The sequence below is a fragment of the Daphnia pulicaria genome, chromosome 8 (genome assembly GCF_021234035.1).
Source record: "Daphnia pulicaria isolate SC F1-1A chromosome 8, SC_F0-13Bv2, whole genome shotgun sequence".
NCBI classification, from domain to species: Eukaryota; Metazoa; Arthropoda; class Branchiopoda; order Diplostraca; family Daphniidae; genus Daphnia; species Daphnia pulicaria.
The window spans coordinates 11,643,243-11,659,577 of record NC_060920.1 but is presented as its reverse complement, the minus strand read 5'-3'; the positions used below and the strand labels follow the sequence as shown (position 1 = coordinate 11,659,577).

Sequence of the window (16,335 nt, the reverse complement as noted above, 5' to 3'; positions counted from 1 at the left end):
GTTGGGTGGGGTGGGTGGGGGGATATCCTCCCCGGACGGGAGCAACCGGGACGGTTTCCGATATACAGCGGAAACAAATCAAAACAATAAAGGGGATGAAAATGAACACACAGAGAGACGAGAGAGAGACGAGAGAGAAATGAGCCAATTGATTTTGGTTGTCTGACGATGGCCGGGGGGGGAATTTCTTGGTGACTGTCGGCCCCACAACAGTCCCGCAGTGGATGCGATTTGCATTTTACATGTGACACTATGCTGCCCGTCTTCCTTCTCTATCTATCTCCCCCCCCACACCCATCCTCTTCTTTCCCGTTAATCACGCGTTCACCCGCCTGTGTCCCCCCGCCCTCGCATCTGTCTGACGTCAATGTAATTAGTGTTGTCGTTCGTTCGGTGTCTTTCTTCCGAGTTCTGTTTCTTCCGCTGATGGGGCGGGTGGCCGGGGAGATGTTACCGTAGTTGTTGTTGTCGTTGTCGGGGGTAGTGGTTGGGAAACCTGTGCCACACACGCACAGAAGGTTTCGGGAGAAAGAGAAAAATTCTTGACACTCATCTGGTTGTTGTTGTTTTTTCTTTTCTTTTGTTTGATGATGATGTTTGGTGTTGTCTAATTATTGCGGATGTTGGTTATAATTGTGTACGACTATGCGTCTGTGCGTGGTGTCTCTCTCGGCTGGATCAGGTTCCTAGCGCCGGTGGCGTCGATGGCGTCGTCGGTGGCGATCATCATCTGGTGACTGAAATTGAAGATCTCGTCCGTGAGAAAATGGTTCGTTTTTGGTTTTTCTCTCCCGTCGTTTTCCAGCAAACTTTTTTTCTTTTGGTCGTTAGCTCGAAACGTTTTGTATTAGTTTGGCATCCATTTCGTTCTTTTTTTGCTGCATGGCCTTTTTTAAATTTTAAATTAAACCTAGTGATATCAAATTGGATGAAAAGAAACTACATGGATGAGTGGTTGCCTTTTCTGAACGAAGAATCCTTTGCTCAGCGATTTTCCTTTTTAATGCTGCACTCGCCCACCGAATGATTATTTACGTTAGGGCGGCCATGATGCCGTATAGAAGAACAGTAGTTTTTTCGCGGAGCTCTCCGTTCTATTCTCGTCCCGGCTTTGGGGGAAAAAAAAATATTTTGTTTTATTTCCTTCTTATAGAACTTTTTTCCAGTATTTTCCACGTCACTCGTTTGTGTGTTGTGTGTGTGTGTATGTCTCCACGTGATCCAGGGGGACCAACCACCGTCAATGGCCCCTTTTGGTGGTGTTTGGGTGGCTATATAAAAGGTGTGTTTATATTCGTGTAAATGCACATGTTTTCTGCTTCCATCGGGAGAGATTCTCTCTTAGTTCGTAACCCCGTTCGCTTTTGGATTTTTTTTTCCCGAGTTATTGCCAACACTAAAAGACGAAGAAGAAGAAAAAGGAAAAAAACCCAGGGACCGCACGCTATCTATCTCGATTCAAATGGACACGTAATCTCGCTCGGTGTTTGTCTCTCTCTCTCTCACCGTGTATAAATAGATAAAAGGATAGAGAGAAAACACTCAATCCCTTGGCCTTTTTTTCTTTTTTTCTCTCCCGAAAGTGAGCAAAGTCGCAAAGAATCGCGGGACCTTGATAGGATTTTCATCGACTTGTTTTTTTATTCTTAACTTCTTTTTTTTTTTATCGGGAGGAAAATCAACAAGATTTCCAGGGAATTAAACTTTTTAAAATCAAATTTGCAGGTCATCGAGTCGCAAGCGAAAAGAAACAAAAGAGATTTCCGTGTTTTGTTTTTTTCGCTTTTATTTTAGTTTCATTATTATTGTAGCTCGTCTTTTTTGCATCCGGTATGAACTCCTCCCGTCGATCCATCACCGGAATTCAGGGTTGCCATCATGACGTTCGTCACGTACTATATTCTATACACAATTGTTATTCCTCTACTCCGGAACAACGCCGGAGCTTAAAAGAAGAAAAGCAACAACTCTTTGGATTCGAAACATTTGAGGGAAAGCGACAAAGATTAGTTTGAAAGTTGCGTGACCGAAAAAGAGCCCAGCGCCAAAATTTCCTTTTGTCTCGTGTCCAGGGTGAAAGTTTGAGTAGTTTTCTTGAAACAGTCCAACCCAATCAGTCATACTTTTTGGTTTCTTTTTTTTTTGGTTTTTGTTTGTGAAATGTTTTGTGCATGGTAATTTGGATTGTATAACGCACGGACTGTTGTTTGACTTGTTCGATAGTCTATAATAGCCGTAGTTTGTCGGAACGAACTAGGAGGGCGGAACATTTTTCATTTGGAAACATTTTTTTGGTGTTTTCCCAAAAAATGAAAAATTGGTCGGTCCCTGGTTTAAGTTGAGTTCGCAGCCAAAAGTTCGTGTTTTTTTTTTAGTTTTTTTTCACTGGATGGCTTTTGCGCGCACACACACACACCCTGCGGAGGGTCCATGTATTGTCCTGCCGAGCCAAATTTGTTGTTGTTGCCCCTGGTAGTGGGCGACGTTAGTTTTGGCGTGGGGGATGTATACTATTGTGCCGGCCACACCGCCAAATCCGTATATCGATCGCATGTTGTCGGCTACTCTCTCTGACTCTTAACTTTGCATCGTTGACTTGCTTGACAGACATGTAACATGTTAGATGCACGTTAAACCTTGTAAAAATGGAAGGGCGTGGCTTTGACTTGACTCTCGGGAGTCGTTGGATCTAGTCAATATCATTCCGATTCCTCCATCGGCGATTTATTCGAGCGTGTAACGCACAATGTACAGCCCTAGTAGGTAGTATTATTTCTTACTCGATATCTTTTTTGGCCAATTGGCTATAGGACTAAACCTCGCTAGAGCGTATCAACTTTGCATCCGCCCGTGATATTTTGAATGTGAATGCCCTATGAATAATTTAACGTCCTTTTTTCTTTTTTTTTTTTTTTTTTTTTTTTCTCTCTCTCTTTTTCTCTCTCTTTCGTCGTGTAATGCCAACTCACGACGAAACAACGTTCAGGAGCATCACAGCGAGAACGTGCTAGGACTTGGCTCGCAAGGAATGTCTTCCCTGGACGAGCAAGAGCAGGGATTGCGCAGCATGCAGCTCGGCATCAATCCGGATGATGTCGAACCCATTTTGAGGAAACGTCAGTACGTCTTGCAGGTATGATTGAGCTGATTTGGCGTTTTTTTTTCTTTTCTTTCTTTCTTCTTTCTTGAGGTCATGTAGTAAAAAGGATCTGCCTGGAGCCATTTGATTTCCTTTTTCTATTTTCTTGTGCGTGAAACTTTATTCTCCTCGTGTTATTGGCTTCGTTTCGTGAAACCAGGAGCTGGTAGAGTCGGAGAGGGACTACGTCCGTGATCTGGGCCAGATCGTCGATGGTTACATGGCGCTGATGAGTCTGGGAATCAATGGAGGGCAATCTGCCAACGTCAGCGATCCTAGCAGCCTGCCGCCACCCGTCCCGGACGATCTCAGAGAAGGCAAAGACAAGATCATTTTCGGCAACGTCGAGGCCATCTACAACTGGCACAACGAGTACGTTTGTTTTTTGTTTTTTTTTGCCTGTGGTTTTCTTTTTCCCACCCAACGCCAACACGATAACGAGATTTGAACGACACGATGATGATGATGATTTGTCCTTTGCAGCGTCTTCCTGCAAGCCATTGAAAAGTGCGGCGAGAACGTGGGCGAGTTGGGGCCTTTGTTCAAGCGCTCCGAGCGCAAGCTGCACATGTACATCGTCTATTGTCAAAACAAAGCCAAATCCGAGTACATTGTCTCCGAGTACATCGATACCTACTTTGAAGTGAGTCTGCCTACCTTCCCGTTTAACACCTTCCTCATTTCCTAATCCCGACACCGTCAAGTCGCCAAAAAAACAACTTTGGTTTTTCCAGTTATTGATTTTTTTTTTCTTTTTTCATCATTCCCTGTTTTTTCTTTGATTTTATTTTGTCGCTTGGCATATCTCTAGGAGCTGAGACAGCGACTCGGCCACCGTCTGACTATCTGTGATCTCCTCATCAAACCCGTTCAAAGGATTACCAAGTATGGCGTCTTCCTGACCCCGCAGAGTTATTTTTCTCCCATCTTTTTGTCTCTTCTTGTTTGTGCTGTTTTCTTCAAAGGAACCTTTTTTTCTTTCTTTTTATCTTCTTCTTTCTTCTCCGAGTAGAAGAAGATAAGACAAAAAGAAAACGGGCATAGTGGTGAAGTGCCGTGTTTGGGAGGGGGGGGGGGGGAATAAGTTTTGTGCCAGGTGCAATTCATCAATCCGTTTGTTTGTCCGTCGTTTTTTTCTTTTATCTTTTTTAGGTACCAGCTGCTGCTGAGAGACTTGGTTCGCTACACTGAGAAAGGGCTAGACATTCTCGCCCGGCGGAGTAGTGACGACGATGTGAGCGCTAACGCCGCCACCGCCAACACGGACCACCTGCGCAGCTCGCTACAGGACGAGGTGGACACGCTGTCGCGGGCTCTCCACATCATGACCATCGTGCCCAAAATGGCCAACGACATGATGATGGTCGGCAGACTCCAGGGTTTTGACGTAAGAATTTTTGTTTAGTGGGGGGGTATTTTCAGTTGGGAACGTGCCCAGCACAGCGGGATCATTCATCTCTTTTGTTTTGTTTGTTCTTTTTATGTCTTGGCTCTTTTTTTTTCCCCCCGCTCGACCGTTCATCCATCCATCCGTCGTCTTGTCTTTTCGGCTGACATGGCTCGTCTCAACGGCGACAATACGCGGACCCCAACAGGGAAAAATAACCGCCCAGGGCAAATTGCTACTCCACGGCCAGCTTTACTGCTGCACGGAGCTGAGCAAAGTGCCGTCCAAAGAGTTCAAGGAGCTCCAAGTCTTTCTCTTCGAGCAGGCCATCATTTTCAGCGAAATTGTCGGCAAACGCACGCAGTTTATCCAGCCCGTCTTCATTTACAAAGCTCACATTCAGGTATATTCGGGTTCCTCGTTAGATCCAGACGTCAGACTGACTAGTGATTTATTGATTCTATCTTCCTTGTTTTGTTTGTTTCTCTTTTTGACAGATGAACAAAATGTCGCTGGATGAGAAATTCGAAGTGGGAGAGGCCGGAGAGCCGCTCAAGTTTTTAGTCAAATCAACAGATCCGAGACACACGAGCACCGGCGGCAGCGGATCGGGCGCATCATCCAGTGGTGCTCATTGCGCCTTCGTCTGTTACGCACCCAATCCCGAAGCCACCAACGAGTGGGTGGAAACCATTAAACAGATCCTCCAGTCGCAACGCGATTTCCTCAAAGCCATCCAGTCACCCATCAAGTACCAGAATGAGCAGCAGAGATTGAGCGGAGCGGGCGGTGCCTCCGGAAGTCTGGCCAGCCAGCATTTGTAAGTGTTCGCCTGCAGTGATGATGAAACGCCATCTCTCGCAAAATACCAAAATACCAAACAAAAAAACACAAAAACACAAAAAAAAAATCACGCGTACATATGAAATATTATAATTGCCCAAAATACTTTCACACACTCCAACAACCAACGCAAAAACAAACAAACAATCCTGCTGTTTCTCTCTCATTAACCTCAAATAGTTCCTCGCCGTGTGTCCAATCCCACACACACACACACAGAACGCAATCCTCGTTTTCAAGTGAAGAGATGAGAAGAAGAAGTTGATTGAAATTAACATCCGCTATTTGCCACCACCACCACCACCATCCACAACCATCCAACACACACCACCAACCAACACATAAAAAAAAAAAACTTTGCTCGGCTGTTGTAGCGGGAATTCTACTTACATAATTATTATACCACCTCGATAACCAACTCCCTGGGGCCCGGAGTAATTCTTCCCGTTCATTTCTTTCTTTCTTGCTCTCTTTCTCTCTATCTTTCGAATAACGTTTTTCTCTTCTAAATTGGGACGGATGGATTTTCTTTTTGTTGTTTTCTGTATTTGCCCAACACCCTCTCCTAACTGTCTTTCCATCTCTCCTGGTGTAGGAATTAAGTAGCAGAAGCTTTGCTCCTAATTCCTCAATTTGTTTGTCCATCAAGAGTAGACGGGGGGTAAAAAGAGTCGAAATTAGCCGCCATTAGCCACTCTAGGGGGGGAACATAACAATTCCGGCACACACATTCTTTATTAATTATTCTAAATCTTCTCTCTCTCGTTGCGAGAAAATGTTTTTCATTTTTTATTTTTTTATTTTTCCCCAAGAAGGAGGGAAAAATAGATTTCTATTACGTGTGTGCGTGTGTGCGTGTTGAGTGTGTTTGAATGTTTAACCACCACCACCACTAAAAACAGAATTTTCTTTATCTCGTTGAAAACAAGGCTCCGGACGAATGAATGATTGCGTCACGTTGTCATTTGGGAACGGGGGAAAAAATCAAGTAATGTCAAGAGAAGAGCACCCTTTTAAAAATTCAATTGATTCTAATCATGATTGGCGAGAACAGACAAAAAAAAGCTAACGGTGGAAAATTAGTTTTCTTCTTATTTTTTCTTCCTTTCTATTCTGAAAAGCAGAAAGAATTATTCTATTCGTCTCCTTTTACCCTCCTTGAAAACTAAAAAAACAAAACAAAACAAAACACTGTAACAAGTAGACATTTCCCTCTCTTCGGTGTATTGTGTGTATATATCGTATAATTTTGAATATTATATCGAACGAATCATTTTTTTTCTTTCATTTTCTCTTCGTCCCTTATAAAAAAAAACGAGATTTATTCTTTTTTTTCTGCTCCCTCCCACAATTTTCATCCATTGTTTCCCAAATTTAACAAAATTTCCCTTTTCCTATATACTCCTAACCGGTATCTTTGACTGGATTAGTAAAAAAAAAAATTAACATGGTGGTTCTCTTTATTGTATACACAAACAATTTCATATTATACCTAATAAGCAAAGGAAGAAGAAAAAAAAGAAACAACTTGATTGAAAAAAAAGTTGAAAGAAAAGTTGTTTTTTTTTCTTCTTTTTATTTCTTGTAATTTTGGAGAGAGAAAACAAAAATTTACTTTCGATGCACAATGTATCACACTGTATAATAGTATTTTGATTCGGCTTGGTTCTTATTGATCATGTGGGTGTCCTTCTCTCCTCCTCCCTCATTCCCGTAATTCCCTTTTCTCTTTGTTCCGCGTCTCCTATTTTTTTAATTACCTTATAATGGGGAAGTCAAAAAGAAAAGAAGAAGAGGAGATGAAAAAAAAAAGATTAAAAGAGACTTGAGACTCTCTGAAATGTTTTTTTCCTTTGTTCATTAATACTACTTCTCTTTCTCTACGCCGTGTTGTAGTGTGTTGAAACACGGAAACGGATATCCAGCAGAAGACGATGATTATGGTGAAACAAAAAAAAATCACGATACTAAAAATATGTTGTTTCCTAATATTCTCCCAACCCCCCAACCCTCCCACCTTTTCTCCTATATTCTCCATTCGGTTGCTCTTGTACAATCACATGTGCTTTTGGGACAACAGAAAAACAAAGAAAAAACAAAATTACCATAATACATTCTCAATAACTTTGACGCTGCATTCAACAACAACATTTTGGTTTGTTACAGAGGCAACACATTCCTTAAAAAAAAAACGGCTTTCTATACGGGATCTATTCACTATTATCTATTAGTCCTATACATATATCTATCTATCTCCTATAGTGTCGGTTAACACATTAACGAAACCCCACCCAAAAGCAATTCCCACACACATACACACCACACATCAAGCCATAATCTCAAATTAACGGAAGGAAACGAGCGTTGACGTTGCTGGAGCCGCACTAACACCACCCATCCTATTCCGGCGCACGAAACAGCAAGCTAGTTATTAAGTGCATAAAGCTTGATTTGGTATGTATACATTGAAAAAGCAGCCGGGGCGGATTGCTTTTCGTTAAAAAAAAGATGGGAAAAAGAGCTTGGCGGGCGGCGAATGTTGCTCGTTACCACCCAACGGCTCAACTTTTCTTTTTTTAAGGATCAATCTTTATATCTTTTTGTTGTCGTTGATATTCCTCCTCCAAGTATTTGGATGTGGCTCGTAAATGTGCAAGTGGAGAATTCACGTGTTCTACGGGGGGCCTTTTCGATATATCGGAAAAGCTTTCGGGACGACGCTGGGCTAGTCTCTGCGCGTAAGCTTTTCTTTTTCTCTCTCAATCCTCTTTTCCGTCTGCGTTACTCTAGTCGTCGTCGTTGATCCAGCAGACGGAAGAGCTCGTCGATGAAACTCGGTATAGGGCGTTAGGAGTTTTTCCATCGCCAGAGATTAACTTACAAAACACAGACTATCCCCCCTTCAGTTCAGCAATTGAAAACTGTTGTGAGAAAAAAGCCTTTTTCCATCTCTCTCTCAGACAGAGTTTTACTTTTGACAATATTCTCGGTCTTGAACGAAATCAGAGACGGACAAAGAAGGATTTGAACTTTGCAGAAATTCATAAGTGAGACATAAATACTTTTGTGCGTTTGTGTGAAAAAAAAGGAAAAGAAAAAAGAAGAAGTTTTTCGGTCATGGATCAGTTGCGATTTGCGAGAAGTTGAGACGGATGGAAACTGTGGAGAGAAGGGCGGTAGGGGCGGTAGGGGGAGGTCAATAACAGTGGGGTGACATTACGCTTCTTTTTTACTGCAAGTATTGATCGGCGGGGCAGCGCAAACACGCGCCATAGCTTTCTTCCTTTTTGCTGGGTCGTGCACAATCGACTTGCGGGGTGGCGCTCGACGACGAGACGAGACGAGACGAGAGAGAGAGAGGGGGAAAATGGAAGCTGGATGAAATTCCGCGAATCCACTGACGGATCGTCCAGCCGGCAGCTCAGTGTTATTCGACGGAAATCAATAATTCAAGCCGAGTTATCCCTTTCTCTCTCGTCGGGCTTGGCTGGAGACGGGCACAGAGAGAAGTTGGGCGACTCATCCATCTCTCTCTCTCTCTCTCTCTCCTAACCCCCAATGCCACTCCATTGGAAGCGATCCAGCTCGTTGTCAACACTATCAAAAAGCCAAGAGTATATATATGAGGTTAGCGTGCGGGATGAGGCAGAGTGTAGATGTGGTTCGCATCCATCAACAATGTCCGGCGTAAATACGATCACAAATAAATAGACTCTTCTCTTTTTCTTTTTTGTTGTGTGAGGTTCAAAGAGAGTATGTGTCTCGAAAGGAAGAAGAGAGGGGAGGGAGATCGATGACCAGAGCGCCAGGAAAAATGATGTTGGTGGACGGGATGGAGTAGAAGATGACACGTCAACATTCGCCTTCATCTCTCGCCTCTTTTTCTATCATACAAATAATATAATGCACCATCTTCTTTTTAACAAGATGACACTGCCGCCATGTAAGGCGATTAGATGTAACGCACAGAGTATGTGTGTCTGTGTGTGCGCTGACACCCTGCCAACCCTGCTTTAACATGCTTTTTTGATCCAATCGCCGTTCGCTTTTAAGCTCATCACACGGATTTGTGTGCTCATCAATCTGGTTGGAATCCAATCGGAAAAAAGCGGATCGAATCGTTTATTATATAAATGTATACACTCTGGATAAATATTTGTGTTGACATTTATTTTTTTATTTATTTGCATGTTATGTGTATATAACACCCGAAATTTAATATTCTTCCGCAGTGATCATTGGCCCAGCTTAACAACTCGGCAGCCATTCAAGCGAGGGGTGTCGTTCAACGCGAGCGAGAGTTCTAGCGGCAAATGCGCCGGAAGTGCGGAAGGAGGAGCCGAGAAGAACGAGGGTGAGAAGCGGAAAATATCGGGGACTTCGTCGGGTCTTCTGTCTCCCGTCTCGCCGGCAGTGACGGCCAAGCCCAAGAGCGCCTCGTTCAGCGTCAAACCGCCTCCGCCTCGACGCCTCTCCTGGTTCTCCAGCCCGGGCGAAGCGGCCCGTCAGAGGGAGAGAGAAATCAGAGTCGGTGGCAGGGCCAAAAGTCGAACCTTGTCTATCGATCAAGGCAGGTCCAGCAGCCGTGATTGTCAGCCGGACAAGGAAGACCAATTAGAGCCAGCTCAGCAGCAGCAGCAACACCATTCACACTTTGCCGTGCTGAATCACCTGCGCAGCTCGTTCAAACATTACACCAGCAAGAACCGCAACAAAGACATCGGGTGATATTTTTGTATGTACACTTTTCGACGTCACGCGATATTACATCTAAAGAGTTATCACTATTTTTTCTGCAAAATTTATAATGACGATTTCGTTCGAGGCTTCAAGCGCTCGAACTCAAACTTTTCGTGTGATAACCGAAAAATAAAATAAATCTTAATTTTTCTCAAGCCATCTTGCCGTTGCGTGTGTAATTTTATCAATCGTAATATTTGTCCCGTATTTTTTCTTTTCTTTTTTCTTTTTCGTTTTTTTTCCCGTTTTGCGAGTGTCTGTAAACATTCCACGTTCGTGTCGACACTCGCGATTTCTATGCAGAAATGTCGTTTGATATGTTGTACAGGCTAAAAGAGGTCAGGAGTGTTACTAATGAATACAATTTTTCTTGAATAAAAACCAGTTTGAATGTGTAATTGCAAATAGTTTGCTGCCTGTTTTTGCTGGTAGTTGCATAGTTGGTTTACTTTGAATTTTTGTGGTAACGGAAAAAGTTCTAGGCAAGAAGAGGCTTCAATTCTATTTCGGCGGGAAAGAAGGTAAAGGAGGGAGAGAAATCGAGGGAACGAGAAGATAACGTGCATGAGAGTCTAAGTGAAATGTGAACGTAATTTGTTATGTTAAGTTATTAAATGCCAAAAATTTGCATTTTTTTAATTAATTGTGGTTTTGAGAAAGTGTGGTAGTCAATTGTGAGAAAAATGAACAACTCGAGATTGTGATATGGATCACAGCTATTCATCAAATGTGAACAAATCACCTGTCACCAACAACATGAAGCCACTCAGGGAAACTCAGCTTACTGAGAGACAACAAATGGCTATGCTTCTTCAGATGACTTCTGAAGACAATGCCACACCTACCAGAAGAGGAAGAAATGATTTTGAATCACCATGTTCAGGACAGAAATCTGTTAACCGAAGAAATGAGAGGGGTGAGACTCAGCTACATGTTGCTGCCATTCGGGGAGATGTTCACAAAGTCAGAGCATTGATATCCCAAGGGGCTGATGTAAATACTGAAGATTATGCAGGTGAATACCAAATATTAAATGTTTTTAACAAACGCTGGTAGATTAAAACAATATGCTTTTATCAGGTTGGACACCATTGCATGAGGCTGCAAATCGTGGCCTGGTTGGTGTAGCTAGAGAACTTCTCAAAAGTGGAGCTAAAGTAAATGTGATGGGACTTGATGGTGTTACCCCATTACATGATGCATCAGTCAATGGTACCTAGTTTTTCACCCCCTAGTTTTATCCTGGTTGTTGTTTGATTAATTATTTCCTTATCCATGTATAACTATTTGTAGGTCATACAGCCATGATTGCGATCTTATTACGCTATGGAGCAAATCCATCTCTGAAAACATCTTCACACAAAACAGCTTTAGATCTAGCAGCCTCTTCTCAAGTAATTAGGCTACTTGCACAAGATAACCTGCAAGAAGAAGGGACCACTGATGAAAATTCACCAGAAGGGGTATCAAGTCATACTGTTGATAGTTCTTGGAAGATTCAAAAGCAAACTCCCCGAAGTCGAATTGTACGTAATCTACGGCTTGGTAAGTTTGTTAACAATGTCCATCTTTTATTTTTGTATTAGTAGATACAAATTTACTTGGAGGCTCAAAAAATCTATCATAGGTGATGAAAACTTCTTATAAAATTATTGCAGCTAAATTTAGATCTGAAAATTTGTTGTGGCTTTTATTTTATAACATTTATACGTGATAGCGAAAAGCCAATTTTTTCATTGTCGGTAGTATCTAAATTAAAGTTGTAAACTTAATTGCCTAAGAAATAAGATATGAACTTTTTTTCTAATTCTTTGGCAGTTCCTATTTTTAATGTTCTTTTTTCTGCTGCCAATTTTTTATGGTTGATTAATTGTAAAAGCCAATTTAATCAATATTTAAAATGAACTGCCAAAGTTTATTTAGTTTTGTTTATGGCTGTATGCCTTATTTGAAAACAATCTAGGGTAGGGACGGTAGGGTACTGTCCTATTCAAATTTGGCGCCCCCTATCCCCTGAGGACATGATGGTACTAACAAAGATGGCGTGCTTGGCCTAGTATGATTGCTTTGTCCCTTTCAGAAAATAGATTTAAACAAACCATTTGAAGCTCTATTTTAGTGATTTTTCATTGTGATTGTACTAGTTTCTGTTTTTAGAAAACTTTAGGCACTATTTTCATTTTTTCTAATTGTCTGTTCTTGGTCTAGACTGTTTATCCCCTTCGCAAACTCATGTGATTAGTCGCGACAAAATGGAACCTAATATCAGTGTAACAACAGAAGACAATAAAGACGCAAAACTACCCACAGAAAATGAAACTGTGACGGCAGCTTCAGCTTTAAACAGTGAAGATGGAGTTAAAGAAGAACCTAAGGAGACAGAACCTACATCTGAAACTCCAACCACTCAAAAGAGAACACTAGATGGAGAGGAAGAAGACGAAGACTCCAAAAAGAAGCGAAGAAAAGGTTGAACATATAATGCATTTTAACAAATCCAGAAACTAAATGAAGTCTATTTTTCTTCAGAGGAATCAAAAGAAACAAAACCTCGAGCTGGATCTAGTGCTCGAAGTAAGGATAGGAAGAGCCCCAATACTGTACAAACAGATGGTCCCCCAAATGACAGTGATGATGACAAGAAAGAACCTCCACAAAAAGTCCCACCACTAAAAATAGTTCTGTCTAACTCAAATGAAGTTGACACTAGCGTTAGGTAAAAATCTAAGTTTAATTTTTATTGTCTCCCTTTGATGGAAAGTTTAACCTAGTTTGTCATTTTCAAGGTCAAAAAGTGGAAATGGCAGAGGATCTTTAGCTTATGTGGTTTCCACTAGTGATGAAAAAAATGAGAACAGTAATGGGGGAAGTGAAAAGGGTGAAGAAAAAGTAACAGATTCCAAAGATGGAGAGAAGAGTGGCACATCTTCCAATGGTGGGAGGGTAACTAGAAGTTCCCAAAGAGCTGCTGCCACTGCAGCTCATTCTACTCCAACATCAGGGCAAAATAGTGCCAACCAATCTCCCACCTCAAGCCCAACACAGAATCCCACTAATCAGACTCCATCACCAGGTAGTTTATTGATAGCCCCTTAATTCATATGTTGTGGAATTCCTCACGATCCGATTTATAGACCCAGGTGAAATGGCGAGTACCGAGCAGCCACCAGCTACGAGTGTCCCCAAAACGGAAGAAGTCAAAACAGAAGAACCTGTAGTCGAAGTTCATCCTAGGAAGAGGAAACTACGTCCTCGTGAACCTGAACCACCCGTAGAACCGGTTGTTGCTGCTACCGAGAAAACAGTGCAGCAGCCCCCAGAGAATGTCACACCTCCTTTACCCCTTACCAATTGTTATGAGATGTATTTCAGTATAAGGAAGCAGATCGAGCGTCGTCACCGAAATTTGCTTCCTGTTCAACCTAAACCGCCACAGGGTTTCAAAGACTATTTGATGAACCGCTGCACCTACGTGATAGCAGGCAATGCGGCTTCTCGCTTGTCGGTCCCTGTCGTTTCACCACCCCCTTCGTTACCACCACCCATGCGAGATTTATTTGCAGAGCAAGAGAAAGAAAGATATCGGTTAAGAATGCAGGTATATTCCTTTTTGTCAACTAACGTTTGTCCCAATCTTATGGTCTCATTGTTTTTTGTTTCTTTTCAGCATTTAATTGAAAAAGAAAAGCTTGTTCTATCGGTAGAGCAAGAGATATTGCGAGTCCACGGACGAGCGGCTCGTGCGTTGGCCAACCAGTCTCTTCCTTTCTCTGTGTGCACACTTTTAAAGGATCAAGAAGTTTACTCAGCTCTGACTCCGGAGCAAGAAGAAAAAGATCGCAACGCTCGGTCTCGTTATAACGGACGTCTTTTCCTTTCCTGGCTGCAAGATGTCGACGATAAATGGGAGAAAATCAAGGTATGTTTTTAATCATTTCGTTCATCAACATAATTCATTTCCCTTTTGTATTGAATAGGAATCTATGTTGTTACGCCACCATAACGAGGCAGAGTCGTTGCATGCTGTCCAACGTATGGACTGGGAATGGAAAATCAAAGAATTGGGATTATGTGAACCACAGAACAAACCTGTCGTTGATGAACTTCACGTTCCCATGGTGAATGTATCGGACGATTTTGATTTCAACTATAACAGTAACTAATTCCTTGGTAGCTGTTTTTTGTGTCCAACCGGAAAAACCCAATTGGCGCCAATTGAATTTTCGGTGTATGTGTTATGACTTACGATTATCTTTTTTAATATTGGGAATGAGTTATTTGATGAGCTAACTTTGGCACGCTGTCGACCCCTTTTGCCTGATGCTTGCATAATCTTCTCTATGGATTTAAACACAAATTTCATAAAACTTTGTGTGTTGATGCCATTAATTTGACGTTAAAATTTGTACAGGGTGAAATGAACATATTGGAAATAAAATTTTGTTTTCAATTCATGAAGCGGCATATCAACTACTTAACCATATATACGTTTATAAGTTGACGATCAAGTTTTCTGTATTCCCCAATTCTAGCACGTTCACACGCTCAATCCATTTAATTTGTACACAGTAATTCAGGAATTGAACTTTATAAAAGCAGTGTTCCAAAACATTTCCGATAATTATACTACTCTTGTTGACCCTGCTGAGGTGCAGAAGTTTGAAGAACAATTTGCTGTCCATTTCCTGCAGCCCCCAGTTGCATCCGAATCATTTGAAGTTGTTGTGCGGAGAGTTGAAGCTTTAAAGATAAGAGGTAAGTTATAAGAATTATGTCTAAGATGCCCAAATAATTGATTATGTACCGGAATTTGTTGGATCTCTCCATTGGGACCAACAATCTGCTGAACAATTTGAATTCCTCCAAGTTGTTGTTGTTGTGTTTGCTGCTGCTGCTGCTGCTGCTGTTGTTGTTGCTGCTGCTGTTGTTGCTGATGTTGCTGGAGATTTAATCCTTGAAGTGCTAATTGAGTAGCTGGCTGTTGTGTTGCATTGGGAGAATTTGTAATGGATATGGGATTTGCAGCAGCTGCTGCTTGTGGTGTTGCTTGTACCAATTGAGTTGCTGGCATGACACTAATGGTTTGAATTTGCCCTCCACCTTGAACAATTTGAATAGTCTGTTGTTGGCTACCAATAGCAGAACCACCTAATGATGCAGGTTGAGGCTGCTGAGTAGCTTGCTGAAGTGCTTGTTGATTTTGTTGGGCAAGTTGAAGATAGTATTGAACCTAATCAGAATAATGGGAGCAAATTTTTAGTTTAAAGAGACTATTTTTACACAAGAAATGGTTCTCAAACCTGATCTGGAATATTAGATGCAGGCCTTGAAGGAGTTTCTTCACGTGCTTTTTGAGGTTTTAATTCATCTCTAGGAACAATGTCAATTAGAAAATCAAACTGATCATATTTGGAAATAGCCATGGCAATGTCATTTCTCTGCAGTGTTCTTCTTTTGTTATCTTCTGTATGAATCCAAGCACGCAATGTCAATTCTGTGATGAAAAGTTCAGCTGCCTTTGAAAACAGAACAGGGGCTTCCGCACTTATCATTTTCACATCATCATCGAGTTTCATGATCTTCTTAATTCTGGCCAGTGGTAGTTCTTGTTGCTTGAAATCATTCTAAAGGAAATAAATTAAATGCTGTGAAAAGATTCTACTAAAAAATGAAATGTGACATACATTGTTGAGAATTTTTACATCCTCAGCAACTTTAGGCCAGAAACTGTTCAATGCTTGAGTAGCTTCAGTCGCAGCAGTTTGGACCATTTTGACTTGTTTTCATAAAAAAAGACAAAAACCTGCAAAGAAAAAACAATAAAAACATTATTAACCCATATTATAAGGGGAAAAGAGGTCGGAACTTCAAATTTGGCGTCTATACATCAGGAAATTTGCTGATAGGTGACTTCAGAAAGTGATTTTGTGATAGGAGGGCAAGCTACCAATGAAACGCCAAGACTGGACAAAGGAGAAACGAGTGGATGGGCGATTTCAAACACCATTACACCCAAGACCCAACTTCTAGGTTATATCTAGTAACCTCTAAATATAATAAAGATTAAAATCTAAAGAGCTTTAATTCTTTATTCATAAAGTTTAAAATAGTTAAGACATTTTAGAAATTGTTACCTTTAAATGATGCTTTTCAGTGAAAGACGAAAAAAGAATTGTGTTGTCGTCTGCATTCCGCTAGATGGCTAGACTAATGTATTGTGTCGCCT

At 41.5% G+C, this 16,335-nt stretch overlaps 3 protein-coding genes across 5 annotated transcripts in view; 2 read left to right on the top strand and 1 right to left on the bottom strand.

Moving 5' to 3' along the window:
* Positions 1–10,507, top strand: part of LOC124310817 (triple functional domain protein-like) — a 41,399-nt gene extending 30,892 nt beyond the window's left edge. The window contains exons 37-45 of one of the 2 annotated variants that reach the window (XM_046774840.1): positions 683–769; positions 2,987–3,133; positions 3,300–3,511; positions 3,623–3,782; positions 3,951–4,024; positions 4,292–4,526; positions 4,735–4,929; positions 5,024–5,346; positions 9,602–10,507. In XM_046774840.1, the coding sequence (XP_046630796.1) occupies positions 683–769; positions 2,987–3,133; positions 3,300–3,511; positions 3,623–3,782; positions 3,951–4,024; positions 4,292–4,526; positions 4,735–4,929; positions 5,024–5,346; positions 9,602–10,097 (1,929 nt within the window). In that variant the 3' untranslated portion in view covers positions 10,098–10,507. The remainder of the gene's footprint in view (positions 1–682; positions 770–2,986; positions 3,134–3,299; positions 3,512–3,622; positions 3,783–3,950; positions 4,025–4,291; positions 4,527–4,734; positions 4,930–5,023; positions 5,347–9,601) is intronic. The other variant, XM_046774842.1, reaches the window with a different exon arrangement.
* A 131-nt stretch (positions 10,508–10,638) lies between these two features.
* LOC124310963 (ankyrin repeat domain-containing protein 12-like) lies at positions 10,639–14,563 on the top strand. The gene is made up of 9 exons (XM_046775159.1): positions 10,639–11,124; positions 11,190–11,321; positions 11,403–11,654; positions 12,318–12,578; positions 12,639–12,825; positions 12,896–13,182; positions 13,244–13,707; positions 13,777–14,028; positions 14,087–14,563. The coding sequence occupies exons 1-9, from the start codon at positions 10,815–10,817 to the stop codon at positions 14,270–14,272; spliced, it is 2,331 nt and encodes a 776-aa protein (XP_046631115.1). The 5' UTR covers positions 10,639–10,814; the 3' UTR covers positions 14,273–14,563.
* Positions 14,564–14,608: 45 nt separating this feature from the next.
* Positions 14,609–16,334, bottom strand: LOC124311295 (nuclear transcription factor Y subunit gamma-like). Of its 2 annotated transcripts, none has more exons than XM_046775729.1 (5): positions 16,244–16,334; positions 15,794–15,912; positions 15,410–15,733; positions 14,914–15,339; positions 14,609–14,849 (listed from the first exon to the last, which is right to left on the bottom strand). In XM_046775729.1, the coding sequence occupies exons 2-5, from the start codon at positions 15,878–15,880 to the stop codon at positions 14,736–14,738; spliced, it is 951 nt and encodes a 316-aa protein (XP_046631685.1). In that variant the 5' UTR covers positions 15,881–15,912; positions 16,244–16,334; the 3' UTR covers positions 14,609–14,735. The 2 variants fall into 2 exon arrangements, with proteins under 2 accessions (XP_046631685.1, XP_046631686.1); XM_046775730.1 differs by lacking the exon at positions 16,244–16,334 and adding an exon at positions 15,996–16,156.
* Between the last annotated feature and the right edge of the window lies 1 nt (position 16,335).

Coding starts and splice junctions, on each gene's coding strand:
- LOC124310963 (XM_046775159.1), top strand. CDS start 10,815: ATGGATCACAGCTATTCATCAAATGTGAACAAATCACCTGTCACCAAC. Junction 11,655..12,317: donor TGTACGTAATCTACGGCTTG/GTAAGTTTGTTA, acceptor TTCTTGGTCTAG/ACTGTTTATCCCCTTCGCAA. Junction 14,029..14,086: donor ATAAATGGGAGAAAATCAAG/GTATGTTTTTAA, acceptor TGTATTGAATAG/GAATCTATGTTGTTACGCCA.
- LOC124311295 (XM_046775729.1), bottom strand. CDS start 15,880: ATGGTCCAAACTGCTGCGACTGAAGCTACTCAAGCATTGAACAGTTTC. Junction 15,340..15,409: donor CATCTAATATTCCAGATCAG/GTTTGAGAACCA, acceptor TATTCTGATTAG/GTTCAATACTATCTTCAACT. Junction 14,850..14,913: donor GAGAGATCCAACAAATTCCG/GTACATAATCAA, acceptor TTATCTTTAAAG/CTTCAACTCTCCGCACAACA.